Raw genomic sequence first — 26,504 nt, 5'->3', positions numbered from 1 at the left:
ATGGCTGTCCAGTCTTTTCTCAAAAGGCTCTAGTGATGAAGCACCTACAACTTCTGAAGGCAAGCCGTTCCACTAAAATTGTTCTCACTGTTAGGGCATTTCTCCTTAGTTCTAGGTTGCTTCTCTCCTTGTTTAGTTTCCATCCATTTTTTCTTGTCTTGTCTGCTGGTGCAACCTGGAGAATAGGTTGACCTCCCTCTTCTTTGTGGCAGCCCTTCAAATATTGGAATACTACTATCATGTCACCCTCAGTCCTTCTTTTCTCCAGCCATACCCAATTCTTCTTCATATGTTTTAGTCTCCAGGCCCTTAAATCATCTTGGTTGCTCCTCTCTGCACTTTACCCTAGTTGCTGCAGCCATGTCAAACCAGTACCCTTCAAATGATTCAAAAATGTTTTTTGTGTGCATAATTACCAATCCAGAGAGGATCAGAAGATTTCTGCTTTTTTAGGGGTGATTACGGGATTTGAGGCCAAGGTTGATGTTTCCTGATAAAAATGTCTGCCTCAATTACAGCACTGACCACTTGTTGCCATACTAAAATCTGATATTAGTCTGACTAGATGAAAAGAGAATGTAAATCGCTCTAAAGACTAATTTTAAATGTTATGTTTATTCCTAGTTTGTTTTATTTTATCCATGCTCTTTTCAAGTTGGTTACAATCATTACCAAGTTATTTTAGCATTTCTTATGAATAGAGTCAATATGAATGATTAGAGGGAAGCATAATTTGTTAGGACTCCTTTTTGCTGAGGAGCAAACACTGCTTTCAACCTAGGTCAGCTGGGCCAGGACCCTTCTTTCCTGGATTGGTGAGTCACATTCTGGATCTTAAACCCTCTTATTAGCATTTCTTCATGAAGGATGCAAAGGACAGCAGTTCTTTTTGCAAGGAACTCAGGGTTTCCTTGCAGCATCTTTGTACTGTATTTGTTAGCCCATAAAATAATTGTTGGCTTCCAGAGAAAGTGGTTTTTATAACTGGAGGATAAAGTAATATACAGGGTTACTTTTCTGTTAGATTCTGTTAGATTTTGTTAGTGGTTGAGCACCAGGTTTGAAGGAAAGTATAGTCCATTTCCCCTTAGTTCATTTATATAATGAAGTTCAGACAGTAGACTAAAAACCAAAACAAGCAGAAATCTGGAAGACAATTATTGGTCCATTTAGACATAGTAGCCATCTTGTCAATTAATACATACATAATGGAGTCATGTATGTTACCCCCCCAAAAAAATTGCTTTTACCCAGTTTTGGGAAATTTACTCAGGTTTGGGAAATACGGCTTTAATGTTAATAAATGAAGAATTATGTACCTTTTGTCATGAATCCTTTTCACCACTCAGAATTCCAAAGAAAGCCAATCTAATTTAGCTATGATAATTCAGACATGAATTTGAAGTGCATATTTGTGTAATCTGAGCTAAATAAAACCTGGGTAAATTCAAACTGCCTGTTATTTTGTGTCTCATGGTCCAATTCTAACTGGATAAACCATTCTATGAAAGTATCTAAGCATTAGTTCTGTACTGGGATACAAAAGATGATATTTAGTTTCCTCTAAATTCTTGACATGGTATCAGCTTGTTGGATCTTCTGTGGGCACTATTGAAATACATCAGGGGTGGGTTCTACTTACCTTTACTACTGGTTTGCAATGAGGCTGCGTGCACTCACTTCGCTCATACATGCGCACACTCTTCTGCGCAAGCGCAGAAGCATTTTTATGATGTCAGGGTCAGAGGGCGGGGCCTCCTGCTGGTTTTACTACCGGTTCTATAGAACTGGTGCGAACCGGGGGCAACCCACCATGAAATACATCAGAAGATATGGATTCCTCAAAGTATGTTGAATACAATATAAATATTGAATGGTGGGTTTGCTGGTTGCTGCTCTGCCAACATGTCTGAGGCTGGCAATTGAAGGGATTCCCCTTCTACTTTAATCAGGAAAGTTATGCCACCTATTTCTACTTTTGTTATACTCTGTACACTATGATTATTCAGTTCTAACACCTTGTAGAGATTCAGTTAATAAGATATTGGGTACATTTCAGGCCTATTAGCAAAGGTCTTCTGTATACTTGGACCTTTATATAGCTCTTTATCTCTTAGCTTTTACCTAACTCTGTCAAGGGGGAAGGTCAAGAGGGAGGGTCAGTAGTACCGCAAGAATATGCAATATCTGCGAGTGAAACTCCATTTTTTGTAAAGAAAAAAAATACCTTTGAAAAATGTAATCACATTTTAAATTCTGTTTTTAAGGTGGGTGCATAGTATAGGGAAAATACCCTTACTTTTTATGTTTATTTTTTTTTATTTTATTTTTTTATTTATTTTTATTTATTTTTTTATTGCAAAAGTTTTACAATTACATTTTCACCCCTTTTTCCCCCCCACCTCCCCCCCAAACTTCCCAACCTCCCTAACCCTCCCTAACCCTCCCCTCCCCCCAGACTTCCCTATAATATACTCAAACTCATAAAGAACCCTAATATAACACTTATATATAAACTTGAACCCCTCCCTCCCCTGTATAATTTTTCTCTTTATCTCATTACATTAAAAAATTTCTAGTACATTATTTTCAAATAAAAGCTATTTGATACTTTCTAGTTTGATATTTGTTCTGAACATATTCTATCCACCTTTTCCATTCCCACTCATAAGTCTCTTGTGAACAATCTTTTAAATATGCTGAAATCTTCGCTATCTCTGCAAAACTGGCCAACTTCAAAGTCCATTCCTCGATAGTGGGCAAAGCTTCATTCTTCCAATATTTACCTATCAACAATCTTGCTGCTGTTATCATATACAATATCAATTTTGTTTCACCCGATGTAAAACCCTTAACTATACCCAATAAAAACAGTTGTGGAGAAAATTGAATTTTTTTCTTCAAAACATTCTGCATGACCCACCAAATTTTTATCCAAAAAGCCTTAACTTTCCTACAGGTCCACCAAACATGATAATACGTAGCCTCCAAACATTCACATCTCCAACATTTTGGCTGAACATTAGGGTACATACATGACAACTTTTTGGGATCTAAATGCCATCTATAAAACATTTTGTAGAAATTTTCCCTCAGGTTCTGCGACTGTGTAAATTTAACATTCTGAACCCAAATTTTTTCCCATGTTTCCAGCATCACTGGTTCTTCAAAATTCTGTGCCCACTTAATCATACAGTCTTTAACTAATTCAGTTTCTGAATCTCTTTCTAGCAAAACATTATAAAGCCTTTTGATATGCATTGGACCTTTCTCTCTTATATGTCTAACCAATTCTTCCTCATGCAACATAATACCAGTTTTTTGGTCCTCTTTCCATCTCAGTTGTAATTGATTATATTGTAACCAAGTTAAATTAATCCCTTCATCCAACAGTGTCTGCAATGTCTTCAGCTGCCATCTGCCCGCATCTGTAAAAAGAACCTCTTTATATAAAACCCCCCCGAGTGACATACAGTAGTACCGCAAGAATATGCAATATCTGCGAGTGAAACTCCATTTTTTGTAAAGAAAAAAAATACCTTTGAAAAATGTAATCACATTTTAAATTCTGTTTTTAAGGTGGGTGCATAGTATAGGGAAAATACCCTTACTTTTTGTTAATCACCAAATACTAAGCATAAGCTTGCACACAGCGAGACGTACTATATAGACATGTGTAAGTGTAAACTAGAAGTATGTTTGTCAATCTTGGCAAGTTGAATATGTGTGGACTTCAACTCCCAGAATTCCTAAGAGGCAAGCTAGCTGGGGAATTCTGGGAGTTGAAGTCTACACACATTCAAGTTGAAATGGTTGAAAACACTGTCCTAGACAGAAATTTAACTGCAAGTATCCCAAGAATGGCTGCAACTCAACAAGAACTTAATGAACCTTTAGAGATCATCTTTCATGTTTCTGTTAGGTACAATTGAACCATACGTTGATTTCCTCTTTCTGCCACTAGAGGGACTTCAGCTTTAAAACACCATTGCTTAGATTTAAGTCTGCTTAATTTTCCTGCAGGAAAAAAATTACACCGCTCCCCTCCTCTTCCACAGAACTCCAGAAAAGGATTAAATAATTGTCAGCCAAATGTGTGTGTATGTGTATACAGTTTTTTTTAAAAGTAACTTAGTGCAAACTATTTATCTGTCCGCTTGTACTAATATATGACTATGCTTTGTGGGTAGAAAGGTAGAATTGAGGAATCCTTGGTGTTCTCAGAGCTTGGTTGTTTTCTTGCAGACGTTACCCATTTTCTTAGTGAAAAACAAAACTAGATATTGAAAATATATAGGACACCTTCAAAATAGTGGGGCCTTCTAAAGGCAAGACAATAACAGAATGAAAGATCCATTTAAAAGATCCATGATTCATTGATTCACAATATGTAGTAACTGATTAGCACTGATACTAGTTGATGAGAATTTGGTTTATAATTAATCAAATTATACTCTGTGCCATCTATTCTAGGTCAATTGATTCTATTTTGAAGGTCTGGATATGCAGTGCAATCAAAAGTTTTTCTAATTCTAAACTGTACGTCTTTCAGAAGCATACATGAGGACAAAAGGAAAGACATTTATTGTCCTAGGCTTTTGTTTTTGTGTAACAGGCACCAGAAAACCACATTCACAGAACACCCTTAATTCTTCCATTCATAAGACTATGTCTCAGTCTTGAAAAATTAGAACATTGTCTCATGTTTTAAAAAAATGACTTGATTTATTTAATTAAATGATTTCCTACATTCTACCATAAAGGAATGTGTGCTATATTAATATTGTATAGTGGGAGTGTGGGTTATTAGAAAATCATGATATGAAATGCGTTAGGAAGTGGATCTTCTGATTTATTTATTTTTTAGATTTATGTTCCTTCTCCCAACAAAAAAGCTAAGAACAATATTTTTCAAACACAGCACAGCAAAACACCCTGTAAAATGATTAAAAATACGATATGTACAGTCCAGATCTGCTACAGATCAAAAGTATATCAAATACTACTTTTCAAGTATTGCTTGCAACCAAAGGCTTATCTAAAGAGAATCCGTGTAGACTATGTCTCTGCAGGAGAGCTTGCGAATACTTCAGGATGTCTGTGAATTGCAGGTGACAAGAGAAGAATCCTCAGTTTTAAAATATCTGGGTAGACCCAATTGAAGGGTGTAGTCCTTTAGGTAGCTTTATAAGTCATAACTAGCACTTTCAACTGTACCTAGAAACTGACTAATAGCAATGCAGTTATTAAAAAAAAAGTTTGTTTCAAAAATAGCAGGGACACAGAATTCTGGAGTACTCTAAAGGACTGGAGATCAGAATCAGAATCAGAATAGAACTGGAAGGGACCTTGAAAGTCTTCTAGTCCAACCCCCTGCTCAAACAGGAGATCCTATACCAGTGATGGCTAACCTTTTTGCCATCACGTGCCAAAAGCGGGGGGTCATGCCGGGGGGGAGGTCACACATGTGCGTGCCCACATCCATAATTCAATGTGCCCCACCATGCATGCATGCGTGCCCCCCCTGCACTCCCCCCACTTTTGGCACATGATGGCACAGTGGGCCCGGTAGGCCTGTTTTTTGCTCTCCCCAGGCTCCAGAGGCTTTCTTGGAGCCTGGAGAGGGTGAAAACGGCCTTCCCCACCCCCCCTGGAGGCCAGAAACAGCCTTTTTCCCGATTTCTGGTGGGCCTGGAAGGCCCGAAAATCAGGTGGCTGGTGCGCACATGTGCACTGGAGCTGAACTAGGGCAATGTTCATGTGCTCACACACACTCGCGTGTCATAGGTTCGCCATCACGGTCCTATACCATTTCAGACAAATGACTGTTCAGTCTCTTCTTAAAAACCTCCAGTAATGAAGCACCCACAACTTCTGAAGGCAAGCTATTCCACTGGTTAATTGTCTCCACTGTTAGGAAGTTTCTCCTTAATTCCAGGTTGCTTCTCTCCTTGATTAGTTTCCAGCCATTGTTTCTTGTCTTTCATTTTTTGCTTTTTGTTTATTTTCTTCCTTTCCCCCCTCCTTTACTTTATATTAGTTTGTGTTTTTATCTCCCGGTTTAAAAGTTTTAATAAAAATTAGATAATTAAAAAAAGCTGAGGTACACATATATTTTCTTTTAGCCAAAGTTCCCAATTCCTGCTTTCTATTATTCTTCCCAATGAAATCAGTAGTTGCTGTCAGTTTGTGTCTCTGGCATATGAACATATCTCATACCCCAAAGGAGTGGGAGTTTTTTTCCTATGGGAGGGACTTTAATGCTTGACTAGGGAAAATTCTGTGTGCTCTCTGTAGGCTCTTCCCAAAAAACACACTTTGCTCCATGCTTGGAATGAACTTTCCTTCCCATGGCATTTTCATTTTAAATATAAGGTACAATAAGAGCAATTAGGGAAATGTTCCTGCTGGTTTGAATTCACTAGTCAATCCTATACCAGTGAAGATGGCACTTGCGGCAGACTTCCTAACCAACATTATTGGTGGCCTTTTTACCATGGAGCTGAACACAACTAGGACCTGAAGCCTTGTGGTTGGCATACTACCGTATTTCCATTCTCAGTATACCTATAAGATTGTTTTATTACTGATTTTGTTGTAGCGGATTGCTATAAAAATTTATAAGATAGAGAAAATAGATAGATGTTTAATAAATTACTGCCTTTCTAAGTTAATACATACTTTTTAGCATTGCTTTGCTATCTATCAGCAAAAACTAACATTTTCTGCGTGGCACAAAAATTCCTTCCTGCAATAATCAAAATGTAGGGAAACATGATTTAGCTTTGTATCATAGAATAGTTCATATAGTTCTCTCATTTCTGTAAATTTGCTTATTGGCATGACTGTTCAAAGCATTGAATAGGAGTTCTGCATGACTGAGTGCTTTGCTTCAAAGAAAATAACCAGCTTCTACAGAATATGGCTGAGTCAGGTATGATTCAGTCAGTCTCAACACACATCTTGGTTTGAGGAATTTAACCTGGGTGCAGATCAGGTTTAGATCTACAAGTTTTGCCAACCAAGTTATAGTTTGATTCAAAAACTTCCTGCTAGTATGTACCAGAGTCTACCACCGGATCTGAAGAGATATAAATGTGAAGGCCAATTAATTTCAGTAAACAATCTACGTTTGATTGTTCTAGTGAAATAATTATACTCTATATATGGTCAATTTATCTGTGTACTGTTCTAGAAATGATAAATGCCCGGTTATCTGCCTTTTAATTAATCTATGTACAAAGACTTAAAAAAAAAGAAAGAAAAAGGCATATTCTTTCTTTTTAAAGTGAATTGGGACCCTTCATGTTTCAGGAGGTATATTTGGGATGAAAATCATTGCAGAGATCCTTTGAAAGACATTTATTCATGAGAATGGAAATTGTGATCGCTTGCTTTGTGGATTTCTGCTAAAACGGCAGGGTATTTAACTGTATTTACAACAGGGGGCCCTATGGAGTTCTGCTCTTTGAGAAGGCACTTTCTCCGTCTTAGACTTCAGTATGATTACTGGCTAAAAGAATATTAATGCTCAGTCGTGAGAAGCCACAACAACGGATTCTGCGTGGTGTGAACGGAGAAGGCAAAGGCACGTTCATAAAACGGGAGACGCTTCGCTATTCGACGCCTTGTTTCTAAAGCAGGAGGCTGGTGGAAAGTTCAAGCGCGTCTAACCAGCCTTGGCACCAGCCTTCGAAGCGCTGCTTTAATCCTAGGCGAGAGACGCGACAAGCCAGAAATCTCCCGAAGAAAAGTCGCTGCTTGGAGCCGGCCATGCCCGTTGAGTCCGACTTTTAATTCCAGCCCACGAACGACCGCGGCGAGCAGATTCCGGAGCAGGAGCTCTCGGCGCGCCGCGAAGTCATTCCCCGTGAACATTGTCCCCGCGGCAATCTTGCTTCCCCGAATGCGAACAAAAGCATTCCCTCTTCTTCACCTCCATTTGCGGTCGTTCAAACGCCAGGAACACTCGGGAAAGGAAATCGCGGTCAGATTAAGAATGGGAAGCGCGGTGAGCGCGCAAGGGGGCAAAGTCAATTCGTGAATAGAGCACGCTCCCCCCCCACCCCCGCGCGCCCCTCGCACCCCCGCAGGTTGCAGCCAGGAGCGAGTAATTGTTCGGGCAGGGGGCGAAATGGTAGCGGCAGGAGCCACGTGATCCCCCCCTCCCTCCCGCCGCGGGTCTCTGGGGCAGCTGCCCACACCGGGGTGCCCGTCCACCCTCCCTCCCTCCCTCCCCGCCGCCGCAGTAGTCTCCTCCCTCTACCGCCCCCCGCCCCCCGCGTTCGCAGGCGGGCGGGCGGACGGCAGGCAGGCAGGCACCGGCTGGAACTCAGTGGGTCGGACGCAGCCATGGCGGAGGGAGGCGAGGGAGAGGAGCTGCTCCGACCGCCGCTGCCCGCCGCGGGGTCGCCGGGCCCCAAGCGCCTGTGCTCGCGGGTGGTGGGGGCGGCGACGCTGCCCCGATCCGGGATCTACCCGGGAGGTCCCGTCGGAACGGCGGCGGCGGGCGGTGGCTGCGGCGGAGGCGACGGCGGGACGCGCGGCTGCTGCCCCCCGGGCGGGCCGGGCACGGGGCCTGGCTGCGGGCCGGAGGGGGCGCTGCTGCCCCTGCTGCAACCCGAGTCGCTGCTGGACGCGGCAGCCAAGCGGGTGGCAGGCAGCTGGGCCTTCGAGCGGGTGGAGGGCCGCTTCCAGCGCATCCCGGAGCCCGTGCAGCGCCGCATCGTCTACTGGAGCTTCCCCCGCAGCGAGCGTCAGATATGCATGTACTCCAGCTTTCAGCCCGGGCGACCCGGCGGCAACGGGGCATCCGGCAGCGCCTCAGCAGCCGCGGGCGGCGGCGGCGGCGGGACGAATATCGGAATCGGAGGAGAGGAGAACCCGGCTACCGTCCCTGGTCCAGCTGTTCCCCCGGGGGCGTCCGGCCCGGCTCCTTTGCCTGCCGCCGCCAGCGCCGCCATCTCCGAGGGGCTCCCGTTCCGCAGAGGCATCCGCCTGCTGGAGACAGGCGCCGTGGATAACGCGCTGCAAGTGGGTGAGTGAAGGGCGCTTCTTCTTCTGCCCCGTCATTGCACAGATCCTTTCCGTCCGCTTTCCTCCCTTGTCCTTTTTTCTGCCCCTGTCTGCCTCCTCCTCCTCCCCCCCGTCATCCGTCTGCCCTTCCGCTGCCCTCCCGCCTGTCAAGTTCCATTCCGGTTTCGAATCTCGCTCTCCGCTTCGCTTCGCTTCCCTTTCCACCTTTATTCCACCCTTGCATTCTTCCTCCCCCACCGCTCGTTTTGTCGTCTTTTCTCCCGTACCTCTGTGCTCCAAGATCCCGACTCCCCAACACACACACACACACACACACACACACACACAGAGAGAGAGAGAGAGAGAGAGAGAGAGAGAGACACGCGCGCGCGCGCACACACACACACGATCGCAGCCTTTTGTCTGCTCTCGTTTGTAATTTGACAGGACTTCCCACCGCGGCCAGTTCTCAGAGCTGAGGGTGAGGTGGGGGGGGGGAGGCGGCGGGAAGAGGAGGATGTGTGGAATGTGTTTTGTGGCCATTGAGAAAGGAGCAAGCGCTGTTAACAGATATCGTTATTTCTGTAACCTGGTTGGTAATTGGGGGGTGGGGTGTTGCTAATGGTTGGGAGGGAGGCAGACCTTGGTGTGAAGTCTCCTAAAGCAGTGTTTCTCAACCTTGGTAGCTTGAAGATGGGTGGACTTCAACTCCCAGAATCCAAGGTTGAGAAACACTGACCTAAAGCATTAGGCAGCTGCCAGTTGGGGGATTCTGGGAATTGAAGTCCACCCATCTTCAAGCTTCCAAGGTTGAGAATACACTGACCTAAAACATTAGGCAGCTGCCAGTTGGGAGATTCTGGGAATTGAAGTCCACCCATCTTCAAGCTTCCAAGGTTGAGAAACACTGACCTAAAGCATTAGGCAGCTGCCAGTTGGGGGATTCTGGGAATTGAAGTCCACCCATCTTCAAGCTTCCAAGGTCGAGAATACACTGACCTAAAACATTAGGCAGCTGCCAGTTGAGTGGCTGAACTGGACTGAGTGAATACACTTTTCACCCAAATTGTGTCCGTAAGCATTACTTTCTTGCCCAGCCGCTCCCAGCTATCCCTTCCTTGCCGGTGAGAGTGGGGTAGCCAAAAGGCCAGATGAGGATAAGAAAAATATCATCACATAAAAAGACAATTTGGAAAACTGTAGAATCTAAAAAGTACGGTGGTGCTTTTAAAATGGAAGAAAAGACTGCTTTCTACCCAAAGAATTGTAAGTTTCCTGAATTGCAACAAATAGTATTCCTTAGGAGAAAACAAAACATGTATAACTCTGACAAGTATCTGGGTAGTTGACATTTTACTATTCCCTTTCAATTAATGTGAAAAGATGCAGCTTTCAGTACTGCATTTTATTATTCCATTGGAAATAAAAAAAACACGAATCCTTTGACTACCTTGACATCCTGCACAAAGTTCATCATTGCTAGGTTGATCAGAGGCTTATGAATGAAAACAAAGCGACAATATGAAAGAAATCTTTTTTTTTTAGTCTAACAGAAAATAATCTCATTTGCATAGTTAATAGAGATAAATGAAATGAGTGTTCTCATCAAAACTGGTATCCTGGTATGATTTGTTTTGCAAATCTGAAATGTAAAGTTATGTTGTACTCGGTCTACTGTCATTCATCAGCAGCAAATTCATTTTTTCAGTCATTAAAAGAATCCCAATACAATGAAGGAAAGGTACAGTGGTACAACCTAGACCTAATCCAAAGGACAAGAATATTATATATTGATTTTGGTATCATACTCTGGTATATTTACATGCCAAAATGGTAAAGAGATTATTTTGTTAGATTTTTTTTTCCTAGGCTGGGACTTTGTCCAGTTTTGATAATAGATCCTTCAGTCATTTAAGATAAATAAAAAAGGATGAAATGAAACAATACACATAATAAAAGAAATGAGTCTTCATAAAGACTTCATTAGAGTCTTCCTCTAATAAAATATTTAATTGTCTACCCAGTTTGGCATCTCTACATGATAGAACATTTCAGACTGAAGGAGTAAAAAATATTAAATTTCTTATAAAGGAAGACATTAAATTAATAATACATTTGGTACGTGAATGTTGGGGCTGGGAATTTCAGGTTTGATTTAATGTATATAAATTCATTTGGAGTGATTTTTAAATGATTTTTGTTGCAATAATATGCACCACCAGATGGAATATTATGGGTAAATTATAAGTAGCTTATGCTCTTTTTTCTAGGAATCTTATTTAGTCATATTTAGTCATGCTATTTGGTCATATTATTTAATCATGCTAAATGCTTTAGTATTCTGTTATCAATATTTGCTATAACAGTTCAAAAATGCTTCCTCTAAAATGAGTATTCTTAAAACATAGGGAGTAAGTAAACAATTTATAAGAGACAAAAAGCATTTCAGTCTCTTAATTATATTAAAAATGTATCTATCGAAATCGCAAAGACACATTTCTTGAATATGGAAAAGAAAATATTAAGTTTGTAAAGGTATTTCACTAGTACAACCATGTTCAGTTTCAGTGTACATCAAATTGCATAGGCCTCTTGATGCTTATACCCAAATTATGGGCATTGTTACAATAACTTGGGCATTTTATAATTCCATGATTAATACAAATATCTTGAGACTTGCAGATAGTAACATAACTTCTTATTTTGCTAGGTTCTGTAATAATAAATGTAAACTTTAAATACAGACTGGTATTTGTTAAGTGTTTTTTAATGGATTACTCAGCAGTGTCAGTGATAATTTACTTACTGAACTATGAATCACGAATGTGTGCTTCATGTAGGTATATAGCCTATTCAGCCCATGATACTAAAAAAGGTTTTCAGTTTGTACTGATGCTCTATCTCAGTTTTTTTTTAAAAAATTTGAAACCATAAACTAATTCATAACAGGGTTGGAGAAAGAGATGAAAAATTGCTTACTTAATAGAGAAAGGAGTTAATGTCTATTTGTATAATATTGTAAGCTGTTTGCCAGAAAGGGATGAGCAATAATTTAATAAAACAAACATGCTCTGAGGTGATAGATGTTTATTTTGTGCAGATGGTGGGGCATAACTCATTCTGTAATTCTACAGGTAACCACACCTTTTAATGTAAAAAGAGGCATAACCCTAACCAGCAAAGAAATTTGTTAGGTCCAGAAATATTTGCACTTAAATTGGAAATTTGATGCTTGGATATACTATATGGGGTCATTATATTTTAATGAAAAAAAAATCCTACCAATGGTATGAAATCTGTTCAGGTGCTAATTTATAATAAACACTATCTATGGTTCTGCATTTCTTTATGTTGCTATATAACCAATGCATTTTTATGTCTCTTCATACCTGGTAAAATCATGTGAATACAAAAGAAATATTGTTTCAAAAGAATGTAGACATTTATAAAACAGATAGTTGTGTATTTGCGCTTAAGCAATAAAAAAAAATAACAGGTGGACAGGATAAAATTATTTTTGCATGTAACCTTTTGGAACCTACCATTGTCGACAGTTTATTGCTCTTTCATATTTGGAAAAGCAAACACTGTTTCATTTTAATGTAACTTCAATCATTAAACTGATATTTCATGTTTGGAAAGCTGTTGGACACAAGTATCTTTATCTTTTAATAAGCATATAATACATATTTAGTTTTATGTAGCAGTGGTAGTAGTATTTAAAAATTACTAGATGCATTGAAATTAAAAGTACACAGAATCTTAACATGAAACATTAATGTCTAGTGAGATTTTCTCAAAATCTAAAAGATGAGGATATTAATATTTAGTAAGCTAATTTTCACAATTTTTTCCTGTACTTGTGTAAATAGGGACTACTTTTTTAAAGCTTATATACTCAAACTTTGCAATGCTCAAGTAATAAGTACATTTATGCCACCCCTATTAAGGATTTCATTTGGGTTAGAACTGGGCAAGGAATAAATGTAGCATGAAATGTAACTTTCATGAGATATCCTTTGCTCAGGCTTACTTTTAGCAGCGCTCCTGGTAAATTAGCTTTTGTCTTAACTGCCTAATATTTTTACCCATTTTGAATGGTTAAGAGTTTATAATAACAGTTAAAAATGCAGTTGAACTGAAGTTTGATAACAGAGAAATATCTACAGACACTCCAGAGACTTCAGATATATTCTTATACATCATGTCATGTAAGTGTGATAGGCAGTATAGAAATTTGATAAATAAATAAATGTCATGCTAGAAATGATGAGCTGGTGGGAACCCATTTGCCAATTGCAGTACTGCTGCGACTGACAGATATTTTTGACAGATGGCTTAAGTAGATCCACATATTTAGCCCTCTGTCAAAACTTTCTCCAGACTTTGCTTGTCACTCTGATGGTATAAGCTTGCTGTGGCTTTAAAAATATTTTGCAGCTCATTTCTGAATTTCTCATGTTTCTCCTGGAAGCAATGACCTACAATTTGAGAACCCCTATTCAAATGGATCTATTGCTATTAGATATAGTTAATTAGCTATTCAAAATATTAGAACAAACACATTTAATGTAATATAGTTTGCCCTTCAATGACTAACTTTCAAGCTTAAAAGCTTGTATTGATTTTTGTTATACAGTTTATAGAATCATAATCAAGTTGGAAATTAAAACATCGCAGCTGGTTGAACACATCCAAAAGAGAGCTCAGCATCTCAATGGGTAATTAGCTCTAACTGCTGTGATAGAACTTTTTCCCTAACATTCAATTGGAAACTGCTTTCCTGGAACTTAAATCCATTATTCTGTGTCTGACATTTTGGAACAAGAGAGAACATGTGGACCTTCTTCTATACAGTTGTATCTGGGTATTTGTTAATTGTTACGGGAGGTGTGATGAGTTCAAAAAACAATGAGTATCTAATAAATTTTTCCCATAAGGAATAATGTAAATAAATTTAATGCATTCTCAAACCAATGACAAGGTACCTTTTTAAGGCAATATGTAAAAAGATAGGGTCGTATACCATTTCTTTAAGGTAAAGGTAAAGGTTCCCCCACACATGTGTGCTAGTCATTTCCGGCTCTAGGGCCAGAAACGACCATTACTTTACATGAGAAGTAAACATAAAAATTAATAAATACTTAGATTAAATAAAATAAAAACTTTACCTACATAGATGAGGGAAAAAAACCACAAAACCACAGAAGCTAAGATAAGGTTGCATCACAGAAGCTAAGATAAGATAATGCGTCATCCTATGTTTTGGCTGGAAAGGGTAGCGAGTCATGAGGCAACTGACACCGACAAGTTCTAGTTTGCGCTTTGAGTACCAAACAAATGATGAGTACCGGGACAACATTTTCTTGTCAAAATGCATTGAGTACCAAATTCGATGAGTTTCAAAGCAGTTGAGTACCAAGGTACCACTATATAACATTATTTAAGGTATTATCATATCCCTCATTTTGAGATTAAAATTACTACATCCCAGCTGGTTCAATGACTGTTCATAGGACTTAACTTCTAGTCTCTTGGTATTCTTGTTGTCTTTTGTGGAACATTTTCCATTTTTAATTAGTTATTTCATTGATTTATCTGATGTCCCCTTGCCATGTGACCTTGGGTGGCTAGCACAGTGAAAAGAGTTAATAGAAAGTCGTCCCAAAGGTGCTTTTTCAAAAGGCAACTTTCCTTGAAGATGTTTCCCTTCTCATCCAAGAAGGTTCTTTAGTTCTAGAAAAGCTTGGATTAGAAGTGAAACGTCTTCAAGGAAAAAACAAAGTCCAGTTGCCTTTCGAAAAAGCACCTTTAGGACAACCATGACCTGGATGCCTGAGAATCTCCATAGACATTAATAGAAAGTTGTAAAATAATAAACAATAAGATAAAATATATTGTGCAGAGGATCAGATGCACAACACATATCTGATTCAGCTGCTTTCCTCGGACAGGAAAAAAGCCCAGTCTTCAGGTCCTTCATAAAGGCTGACAGGGATGGGGCCAGTCACATTTGGGGTTGTTGAAGGGGGCTGTAAGAGAGATTGTTCCATAGGGCAGATGATATACCTTATGGTTCCTATATGTTGGCATTATTTGGTGGGTCCCAGGGCATGCTAGCTCTATTGGATCATATAGAATGGGCAAAGACAATAGTAGACAAATAAGCCAGACATAATAAGAGAATAATTTCAGTGAATCCTTAGTGTAATGATAAGAACTTAAAAGAAAAATCTGACCAAAAGCAAATAAAATATAACTATTTCTTATTCTTATTGCTTTAGAAAATGTGTGTCTCTTGATGTGATCCAAAACTGTACTTGCTTCTTTGTCTGGTCTTTTGCAATAACATCATATTGCTGCCTCACTTGCAATGTGCAGTCAACATTTATTCTGAAGTACCATTACCAAATTATGTATCCCTCTTACTACACTTTAGTGATTGAATTTTGTTTCCAAAGTGAAAAGCTGTGCACAAAATTTGTGTTCACTTTTTAATTTCAATCACTGACTCTGCAAAGATTGTACAAGTACTATACTTCTCAACTTAAAACACTTTGTTTAGTGACCATGGTTTGAATTTTTCTGGTTGAATTTTTTTACATTTGAAGTACCATATACTTCTACTCTAGAGAATATTAAATGTGTTTTTCATAAGCGGTACTATACAGTTGAAGTCTAGCAGGGAAAGGCAGAAAGATAAACATATCTGGCTAATTTACAATTGCTCAGTGAGGAATCTTTGAGGGTGTCAAACTCAATTTCATTGAGGGCCGCATCAGGGTTTTGTTTGACCTTGGGGGGCTGGGGTGGGTGTGGCAAGGGTGGGCATGGCCAGCTTGATGTCACTTGTGCCGGCGGCGTCTGTGGTGGCCTGAGCACTCTGCCAGCGAAAACAGAGCTGTTTTCGGCTGTGACGGCCTCCTGCAATGCTCTGCCAGTGAAAACAGAGCTCGAGAGGGCCGCACGTGGCCTTCCCAAGCTCCATTTTTGCTGGCAGAGGCACTGCGGGCTGGTCCTTCATTGAGGATTGTTGGTTAAGTAAAATTTTTGTCTGAGTTGTCTGAGCATTTTTAGTCCCTTGGGAACTTGTAAACAGATTTTGCAAATTTTTGTATTGTTAATAAAACCTCTCATCTCATACCTATTTTCACTAGACATGATAATGAGACCAAAGAAATACTGTACAGGGAGTCCTTGACTTATGGCTATTTGTTCAGCAACTGTTCTAAGTTTTGATGATACTGAATGAAGAAACTTACAAACAGTTCTCAAAGTTCCAGTCACTGCGATGGCCCCAAACAAAGTCATGTGAACAAAATTTGGACACTTGTCAATATTTATGTTTGGTTGCAGCAGTCTGCTGGCTTCCCACAAGCAAAGTCAGTGGGGAAGTCAACAGGGAAGATCACAAGTTTCTTCACTCACACACCCCATCCCCTTCACTCATTCACACCCACCAGCTTTGATCTTCCCCATCCTCCCTGCATTTGTGCATAGACAAGCATCCACCAGCTCCCTCGTTCCCTGGACTTTCCTGTGCTTGCACACAGACATGCACCCACCAGCACCCTCCTTCCTTGGGTCTTCCTGTGTTCACAGACAAACATGCATGCACCTCTTATGCATCCTTCCCCTCTTTCCCACGCATGCAGGTACCCCACAATCCTCTTTCTCCGGCCTCCCGAAGTTCACTCTGCAGTACAGCATCCCCCAACTTGTGTGTAGCCTGCACCGGGTCTCCGAGGGCCTCCTCTACCCTCTCTGCAGCACCCACTTGATCCTTACCTGAGGCTGCTTTTGCATCCTACTTAACAACCTGAAGGACTGCCTAGATGGAATTTGGTTAAATTTGGTTAACGACCACAACAAGGAATGCCAGGATTGCCATCATTAAGCAATGCAGTCATGCAATGTCATGCTTTACAACCACATTACATAGGGCTAGCAATCCCAATCGCCATTATAACTCAAGGGCTACCTGTGCATGTATACAGTGTAGCCCCTCTTAAACCATTTTCAGCTTTGAACACTATTCAGTATTAAACTACATTGAGTTTTTAATCTTATCACTCTGACATCTGTCTTCTTCTGGAAATATCCAACACATTCTCTCAACATGTTTGATGCTCCTTTTCTCTCAATTGTCTATTTCTTTCTAAGAATGATTTTTGGAGAGTTCTTTCAGGGTCAGTAATGAGAAGAAGAAGAGGCAATTAGAGGGTGAAAATAGAAAAGTGATAATAAAGAAATAAGATATATGTGAGCATCAGTTTGAAAGCAGTAATGCTTTTCTAATGGAGAGTCCAATCAGCAAAGCGGCTCTTATTGGCAGTCCACAGAAGCATATGATATATGAGCACCTTTTTCAGTTGCTTGGGTACTATATCAAATGTTCTATGGAGCAAAGAACAGAACTTACACTCTGTTGCTTTATTAGTAAAAATATCCCTGCTATTTTTCGGTACAGGTAGTTCTCGATTTACAACCATAATTGAGCTCAAAAGTTCTGTTGTTGTGTGAGATAGTTATTAAGTTAATTTTTCCCTGTATTACAACTTTTCTTCCCACAGTTGTTAAGTGAACCACTGCAGTCATTAAATTAGTAACACAGTTGTTAAGTGAATCTGACTTCCCCATTGACTTTGCTTGTCAGAAGACTGCAAAAGGTGGCCACATGACCCCTGGACACTGCAACCGCCATAAATATGAATCAGTTGCCAGGCATCTGAATTTTGAAGACATGAACATGGATATGCTGCAGTGGCCCTAAGTGTGAAAAATGGTCCTAAGTCCATTTTTTCAGTGCTGTTGTAACTTTGAACGGTCACTAAATGAACTGTTGTAAGTCGAGGACTACCTGTATCTAGAAACAAGGAAGGAATATTTTCTTCACCTTCTATGGAAAAAGGAATCTTATGACTTTACAAATATAGATTTGCCTAATGGCTGTTGCGGTAATGATGGGGAATCAGAGCATGCAGTGAGCTGATGCAGTTAATATGTTCTTTGAATTTCCTATTATATTTGTTTTCATCTAATTTACAGGTCTACAGTGGTATATGACCTGGATTTGTGTCATGAGTACAGCAGATACTGTTCGTTATTGTCACATGTCTGCTAAGCAGCTACTATAAGCAGCAAGCTTATAGAAGAAGAGAAAGAAAGAAATCCACTGGAATGGTGCCACATAGATAAAAGGGGCTCCATTGTAGAACCCGCCCCTGATGTTCTTAGATATATATTGGCAGTGAAAAATCCTCAGCAGTTAAGCTTGTGTGAATAGGATGGGCAGATACAGGAGAATTAATGTTTCTACATATGTAACAATTATGCAGGAGAAGATGTTTCAGCAGGTGATTTTCACACAAGCTGTACTTCCTGCTCAGTGTTAAAGGTACCCCTTACACCAGGGCTGTCAAACTCATGGCCCATGGGCTGGATGCTTCAATCACTGGTCATGCCCATGCCTGGTTTAGCGAAGGGGGAAAAAAAGTCCCGATATGTCACGTGACCCCTGCCTTATACTATTTCACATCCAGGCATCCTATGAATGCAGCCTTAGTTTTCCAGGGCTGATTTTTTATAATTGTAGCAGATTTCAGCTCTCATGGCAATGGGATTTATTTCTGGTTAAGTACAACTTTGTGTTTCCTCTAGGCAATATTTTACATTTTAATCTTCTTTGGTTTAACAACAATTACAGGGTGCTTTCCTCAACACATTTTGTAAGGATTAAGTCTCGCTAAAGTACATCAATAGAAAACCTTTCTGATTACTGTACTAGACCTGTTTGGGTTTGGATGCAGTGATATACATACAGCAAGGAATAAGAGTTTAAGTTATTCTACAAAGCAGCTTTGAGCAGCAAATCATTTACCAGTATATAATGTTTGAACTGCTTAGTGACATTGCAATACACATAGCCCTTGAGTCACGATCACAATTGGTGACTAAAATTTCTGGTGCTAAGGGGGTTGCAGGGTTAAGTGAGTTGCTCCTAATTTACAATCTTTTTGCCATGGTTGTTAAGTGAATCACTGCCATTGTTAAGTGAATAACTTGGACATTAAGTGAATCTGGCTCCACCCATTGAGTGCTTGTGGTAAACCTGCTGGAAAGGTCACACATGGCAGTCACACAGCTTCGGAATGGTGTAAATATATGCCGGATGCCAAGCACCCAAATTTTGATCACAGGACTATCCAGGGGATGCTGCAACAGTTGTAAGTGTGAGGACTGGTCATGTCACTTTTTTCAGTGCTGTTATAACTTCAAACGGTTGCTGAATGAGTTGCTGTAAGTCAAGGACTACCTGTATTAGATCGGTCTTCTCAGAGTTAAATTTCAGTTGGTTTAGTGGAATTTATCCTGGAAATGTAATGAATATAGATACTTCTAGATGGGCTGTTTATACTTGTCCAAGGACACAAAACAAACAGGATTATAGGTTGCTAGAGTTCATCAGTCATAAATTCCTATTGTTTTCTGTAGAAGATTAAATCAAAGGCTTTAATTTTCCCATTAAATTTAATAGGGCGTTATGATTTAAATATTCTGTTTTAGAGTTTTAAAAGGTTATGAGTTAACCTTAAGTCTTATACTTATTAAATGATTAAATAATAAAAAAATCATTTTTAATAATAAAATAATTATCCTTATTAAAGTCAGGTTTTAATTTAAAACAGTCATGGAAACATTTAACATGTAACATTTTTTTTTAAAAAAGTATAATTAAAAATACGTAAACAATTTCCATGACTGTTTTCTTGGGAACATCTAGGTGATGTTATGCAAATACATGTTTGGATGCTGTAGGTACAATAGTCCTTAATTGTAATGTAGCCCTTGTTCTTTACTGTTGTGAAGCTCTGGGCCAAATTCCATTGTATTATTATGTACTATATATTGTATTGTATTCAAGTGCAAAATAACGCATTTAAATGAAGCCCAATTTTATTTTGCACTTTGCAAGCAATAAAACTGGAAAGAGGAATGATGAGCAATTTTAAGGGATTGAGCCAATTTGCGGGAAGAAGTAGAACAGTTATGCCTAAAGCAGACCTAGAATTTGCTGTCTCCTGATTCCTAGGCTAGTACTACCAAACTGACAAAATATGTTTTTAATGCTGCGTGCTTTGCTTTATTGTTTGTTTTCTGCTGTATATCACCCAGAGTCACATTGTTTGAGTTGGGCAATCACTGAATCAATAAATAATAGGATGACCTATAGCTCTCTGGAGAAGTCTGTAATGCAGGGAAAGGTAGAAGGAGAAGAAGACAAACAGCAGGAAGTGGGATAACCTCCGTAACAGTGGCAAAGGGAATACCATTGGAAGACCTGAAGGGCCAAGTTGGGGACAGGTCTATCTGTGTGGTTGCTAAGAGGCAGCATCATCTTGATGACACATAATCAATCACTCAAATCAATTAATCAACTTTATGTCAAGTAGTCTTCAGAATGTTTTCTCCTTCACTCTTTCCTTTCTAAAATCCTTTCCTTGTTTCTAGCACCCTTGTTACATAAGGAGAGAGGAATCTTTTGATGACTAGGTGCTCCACCTAATAGTTCTGGTGGCCCAAGGGCTATATTGGATGTGTTGCAAGATATTTGGGGAGGCATGCCTTGTGACTGTGGCAAAGATTTTCCTTTTGCTTTTTCCTTTGTTTTGAAGGGGAGTTTTGGTGAGATTTCTTTTTCATTATTAAAATAAAAAGGTTTCTTTTTTGTTATTACATTGGATTTTTTATTATTGTTAAGCATGGTTTAATGATTATAGTAGTATATATTTCAAGCTCAAATTCTGTGGCTGTAGAAATGTGTGGGCATCGCAAAAATATGGCTTCAAGGTACCCACCCGAAGATGAAGTCGTTGGTTCCTGTGTCTTGGTGGTTTAAATGCTTCTGTTTGGCTTTCGTGCCTCTTCATTCTCCAGTGCTCTGTGTTTCTTTCATAACTTGATTCAGAGCCTCTCTGTTCACATAGGCCTGCTTTGCACTTTGCAAGCCATGCAAAGCAGCAGTTGTCTGCAGGCTGAAAATGTGCTTTTGCTTTTAGTTAAACTAGTCTCTGTCTCGTGGGGGACTGTTGCTAATACCTCTTGCCACAATCATTAGAAGACTCATAACATTCACATTAGAGACCTCAGATAACGATTGAGTCCCTCACAGGGAACAGATGGTTCTTGAGAGAGCGAGAGAGAAATAAGCATGATTCAGCATTACAGTACTAAAACAGTCAAAAATACAATATCTTTTTCCATATACTTTCAAAATATGAAAGGTTTAGTATGCCTATTTTGTACATTTGAAATGAATCTCTCTCTCTCTCTCCTCCCCCCGGCTCCCTTTTACTCTGTTCATTGTCTGTCTGTTTCTCTCTCCTCTCTCACTCACTCACTCTCTCTCTCTCTCACACACACACGAATTGTTTGTTTATTTATTTATTTATTTCCCACCTTTATTATTTTTACAAATCAAGGCAGTGAATACACACAATACTCCTTCCTCTTCCTGTTTTCCTCACAACAACAACCCTGTGAGGTGAATTGGGCTGAGAGAGAGTGACTGATCCAAAGTTTCCCAGCTGGCTTTCATGCCTAAAATGGAAATAGAACTCACAATCTTCTGGCTTCTAGCCTGGTGCCTTAACCACTAGACCAAAGTGGTCTAGTTTTTTTTTTTATTTAATAAGTATAAGATGTTATCATTTCTTTCCTGAAGCCAGTTGCCGTAATGAACATTCGAAGGTGTGTGAGTTCCTTTAAAAGCAACGATCCCTGAATCAAAGAGTTTCATTAAAAAAAAAGAAAATCTAGGAGTGCAAAGTACAAATGATATAAAAGAAGTTGAAAAATTGTGCAAACGTCAATGTTTATTGTTCTTTCACCTTTTTATTCCTTGAAAAGTACATATTCATTCACTATTTCAAGAGCAATCAATCCTGAAGCCTTCTTGTGAGAGATAAAAAAATGTTCATGTTTCTGTTTGTTCATGAATGTGCTGGATGTCAATATGCCATAGTTAGTGTTTTGTGAACATTTTTATCAATGCTGTCATTGTAAACTAGAAATCAGAGAATAAAATAAAATATGCATTTGTTTATTTGTATTTGGGCTTATCGTCTGGCACAGTGGAGCCTAAGCAATTGTGTTAATCCAGACTCAGTTGATGAATCCACAAGTCACATTTCTTGCCCCTAAAGGGAGTAAAAATGCTCATGTGCTTGATTAGCAGAGGTCAGGGTGGAATTCTACAGACTTTTTAGCATTGGGCAGCCTTAATTGCTCGGTCTCTCTACCTACGTTGCCTGTTTCAGTAGAATAAATGTCTAAATACTAAATGTGGTTTCAGAAACTAAAATGAACTGCATATCTGAATTTTAGACAAAGTGAAGAAAGAACTGCTCCCGCTCATCTGTTCAAAGCTGCACTCTGATTAGTAAAGCAGTTCATTTTAATTTCTGACCTGGTGTGTGTGGAAAAAAATGTTTGTGTATAAGTAAATTGCAAATACATACAAAATGATATGTTAAAATGTTTACATACTTCTTAGTTAAAATATAGAAACTAGAAAATATAATAGCGTGTCACATGACACACTCATTAAAGCTTCAAGTCAGTTTTTACTCCTGGTGATTCCTCACTGCATTTTTCAGAAGTGATTTGTCATTGCCTTTTTTTCTGGTTGAGAGAGAATAGCTGGCTCAAAATTACCTGGTTTTATATCTAAGACAGGACTAGAATTCACAATCTCTTAGTTTTTAGCCTGCTGCCTTAAACATTTCATCAAACAAGCTCTAGATACAGTACTTATAAATTATAATATAATTTGCTAGTCAATAATTATTGATAATAGCAATTGATAATTTTTAAATCCTTAAAATTGTTTATTTTAAAAAATGTTATTTCAGCGTAAGAAAAATGAAACATAAAACATTACAGGCAAAAAAATATTTAGGTACTGAAGCCCTCTCGTTTCCATTTCTCCCTATTTTTTCCTTCTTCTGTGGATGTATTTTGAAGTTATTTAAACTTTAATTACAGACCGTTCTTTAGCTGTGAACAGCTTACATTTTGAGAGGCTGTTCGTAAGTCCATTTTGTTTGTGAATCCAACCAAATATAAAAAACATGCACAGTACAGTAGTCTCTGAAAAATAGAAGTTAACATAAGTGAGATAAATGTTTTGGACAAAACTTATTTAATTAATTCTTTCCCTTTAAATTCTCTGATGAAATATATCATGTTCTTTAATGTATGTTGCCTGAAAACATGGGACTTTGTCCTATCACTCTTACAGGAAAAGACAGACCAATCCAAGATTTTTAGTTAATGTTGTTATATGCAAGGGGGACACGATCAAACCGCTTATTCAGAGCTTTCTGTATGCATTAAGTACAATTTGCACCATAAAGATATATGAAACTCTGACCTTTCTCCTGCCACAGCATATTTGAAATTTTCTTATCCTTGTGCTTGTTCTGTATTGTTTTGTATTATCTAGAGTTCTATTAAATGAATTTTCTCTTTGACCTTTATCTTGAAGAAAAACAGGCTAAGCCATTTGTGAAAGAAATGTTGCAGTCAGCAAAACTGTGCAAGGTTCTGATTTCACATGGCAGATAGGCTGGGAGAATGTACTGTGGACTTTGCTTTAGGAGACAGTATCTACTAAAATTAATCTTTGTCAGATGCTAGAACAGACAAATAAATGCTGTTCCTTTTTCTTACCTTATTACACCTTTCTCCAATAGAATCCTCCATTGGTCCTTTTATTTTTATTTATTTATTTTTTTTGTCAAAGAATATGTTTAATAAAAAATAATTAAACTTCCATTTGCTCTATAGAACATCATAGAAAGTAATTCAATAAATTACAAATAACTTTTAAGACGCTTGTTCAACTACAAGAAAGCAAATTCAGACTACACAGAACACAACTGGCAAATATTGCAAAATGTTCAAGGAAAATAAAACAGGACTAAGACGGATCATGAAGCCCGAAACAAAGAATAGGAATACAAGGCAATAACAATTAAAGTTATTTTAGTCACTACCAACATACACTTCTTCACCATCCTGGATATTTGTACTGAAATTTCAGTATTAATGTAATTCTAATGAAGATTCTTAACGATTCGTTATGCAGCCACACTTGCATATTGTTTTAGCTGACAAGAGTGTGTACTTCTCTTCTTGCAACTGATACTGATTTAAAAACAATCTTTACTTCGTATTCATACTGCTGAAACTGTAAAATTGCCTTACTGTAGACAAAGATCACTAGAATGGTAAGCAAATTCACTTCACCATAATTAGGAAAATACTTTATTTCATAAATTTATTAAAAATTATGCTTAGGGTTTTCTTTCAGGGGCAGGTATGTTGGGGGGGATGGTACAAAGTGGTATTGTTGAAATACTTATTGACTAAGTCAACAATTGTGTTTGGAAAACTTTGGCTGTATTGTGGATAACATACAAGAAACAAAACTGCTATATTACAAAGGGAGAAACATTGGTCCTTTTAATTGAACTGTTTTTGTGCATATTATTTAGAAGGTATCAATGAGCATTACAAGGGATAGTACTTTTTTAAAACACAGTTTGAGCCTATGAATGTAAGCATTTTGCTGTGAAAATATCAATAATGGTTTTTTTTAAATTGCAAAAGTCTGCTTGTTGCAACTGTAGTGTTTGAGTATAAAGGCTAGAAAAAGTATTTCAGTGTTCGGATGGCATAATTTTTTTTAAAATACAGAACCAATTCCAAGACTATTCTGTATCTTCTTCTGCGGAACGCAGTTACAAGGCGCACTTTTAGATGGAAATCTAGAATCTAAATTAGTGCAAAAACAATGTTATTTCTGGCTATGTGGTGAGTAGCTCTACATGGCCTCCACTCAAAATCCTAATTATTCTTCATTTCCTCTTACTTATTTGCTTTCATTCAGCTAATAATCAATATTTTCAGAACTCTGTAGTACTTCTCATACAGAGTTAGGAATTTATGTAAACTGATGGGTTATAGTCTTGTTTAGTACGGAATACATTTTTCCCATTTAGTGTATTTGTATTCAATTTTCGGCTATTGATTCAACACGAAATCCATTGTCAGCGTCCTCAGCAACTTCAGAAAAGGTACTCAAAAGATAATATGTTATCAGGTACTTAGAGGGAGGCTATTCATGTAGCCCAAAATTATAGACTTTTGTTTACTTATCAGCTGCTTACATGTATGTGAAATTACTTTTTAGGTTGCAGATTGTTAATATAACCTTTAGCTTTCTCGAGCACTAAGGAGCTCCTTCTCTTTAATTTTTTTCACCAGCCACACAGAAGCGGGAAATATTATTTTTTTTCTGCTTGATTGCTGTGATGCTGTGCATCATCTGACTGCGGTTAGCTCACTTTTCAAACAATTCATCTTCTGCAGAGTTGCTTCTGGCCTCCTCTACCTAGTTGCTCTCCCATGCTCTCCTCCATCATGAAGCCAGCAGCAAAAATCATTCTTTCCTATATCTTGCTGCCTACCCTTCCTGCCATTATTGTGGATAGAAAGCTCTGTGACAAGCAATTGCCCATACAACTTCGACACACAACTGTCTAATTTCAGTACAATTAGTAGTTCCCCAAGTTGAAATTCCATTCCCAACCAACATAATTCTCTATATGAAAAGTATTTCCAATTGGCATGCACAATGTTCTGGTTATTTCATACTATGCATTTATTTTCTTTTATCTTTCTCATTGTATCAACCCTAACTTTGTAAAAGAAATTACTAAAGCACAGATTGATTGGGGAAACTTTTGATCAATAGGCGGGAGCAGAGTATATGTGTGTGTGTGTGTGTGTATAATATTGGATACCATCTTATAGTCCCGATTATTTTCTCAATCACTGAATAAATGTTGAATAACTGCAGTCTGAGAAAAGGATTCTGGGAAGAATACTATACATGAGAAGAAGAAGTGGGAAGCCAGGACTCCTGAGACCAGTGACCACAGCAAATGGAATCCTCTTCTAGGCTACAGAAATTAATGCTTTCAGTTAAACTTTCAAAGACAGCTAGATTTTAGTAACCAAAATCTATTAAAGAGCTGGGATTAATCTAATCAAGCCTGTTATACATCTCATCCATTAAACCAGACGGGACTGGATATCAGTTATTTGCACTCTCTAGGTTAACCAGTTGACTGACCTATTGCAAAAGAAATTAAAAAGTGCCTAGGCATCTTAGGCTCTGATTTTCCACTCAGCCAAAAGAAGGTAGAAGAACAAGTTGGGAACTGAATGGAAGAGGCAGCCTCTCGGGAAACCAACAAAACCAATTGAGGCAACAGGTTTGCTGATATGGAATTGACATGTCAATTCAGACTGCATCTCCCATATACATCACAGTGTCCTACATTCCCCACCTGTAGCAATTAGAGGTAGGATGAAGGAAATAATGTTTCCAAAATGGAGTGCCTAAAGCCATCCTTGGT

At 38.7% G+C, this 26,504-nt stretch overlaps 1 protein-coding gene across 2 annotated transcripts in view; it reads left to right on the top strand.

Moving 5' to 3' along the window:
• The first annotated feature begins 8,352 nt into the window (after nt 1-8,352).
• Nucleotides 8,353-26,504, top strand: part of ZSWIM5 (zinc finger SWIM-type containing 5) — a 132,137-nt gene continuing 113,985 nt past the window's right edge. The window contains exons 1-2 of one of the 2 annotated variants that reach the window (XM_070941389.1): nt 8,353-8,836; nt 8,873-9,037. In XM_070941389.1, the coding sequence (XP_070797490.1) occupies nt 8,353-8,836; nt 8,873-9,037 (649 nt within the window). Of the gene's footprint in view, nt 9,038-26,504 lie in introns of both variants that reach the window. The other variant, XM_070941388.1, reaches the window with a different exon arrangement.

The sequence above is a fragment of the Pituophis catenifer genome, unplaced genomic scaffold (genome assembly GCF_029215685.1).
Source record: "Pituophis catenifer annectens isolate HBS135680 unplaced genomic scaffold, rPitCat1.0.hap2 SCAF_3, whole genome shotgun sequence".
Classification (NCBI taxonomy): Eukaryota; Metazoa; Chordata; class Lepidosauria; order Squamata; family Colubridae; genus Pituophis; species Pituophis catenifer.
This window is presented reverse-complemented; position numbering and strand designations above follow the sequence as displayed.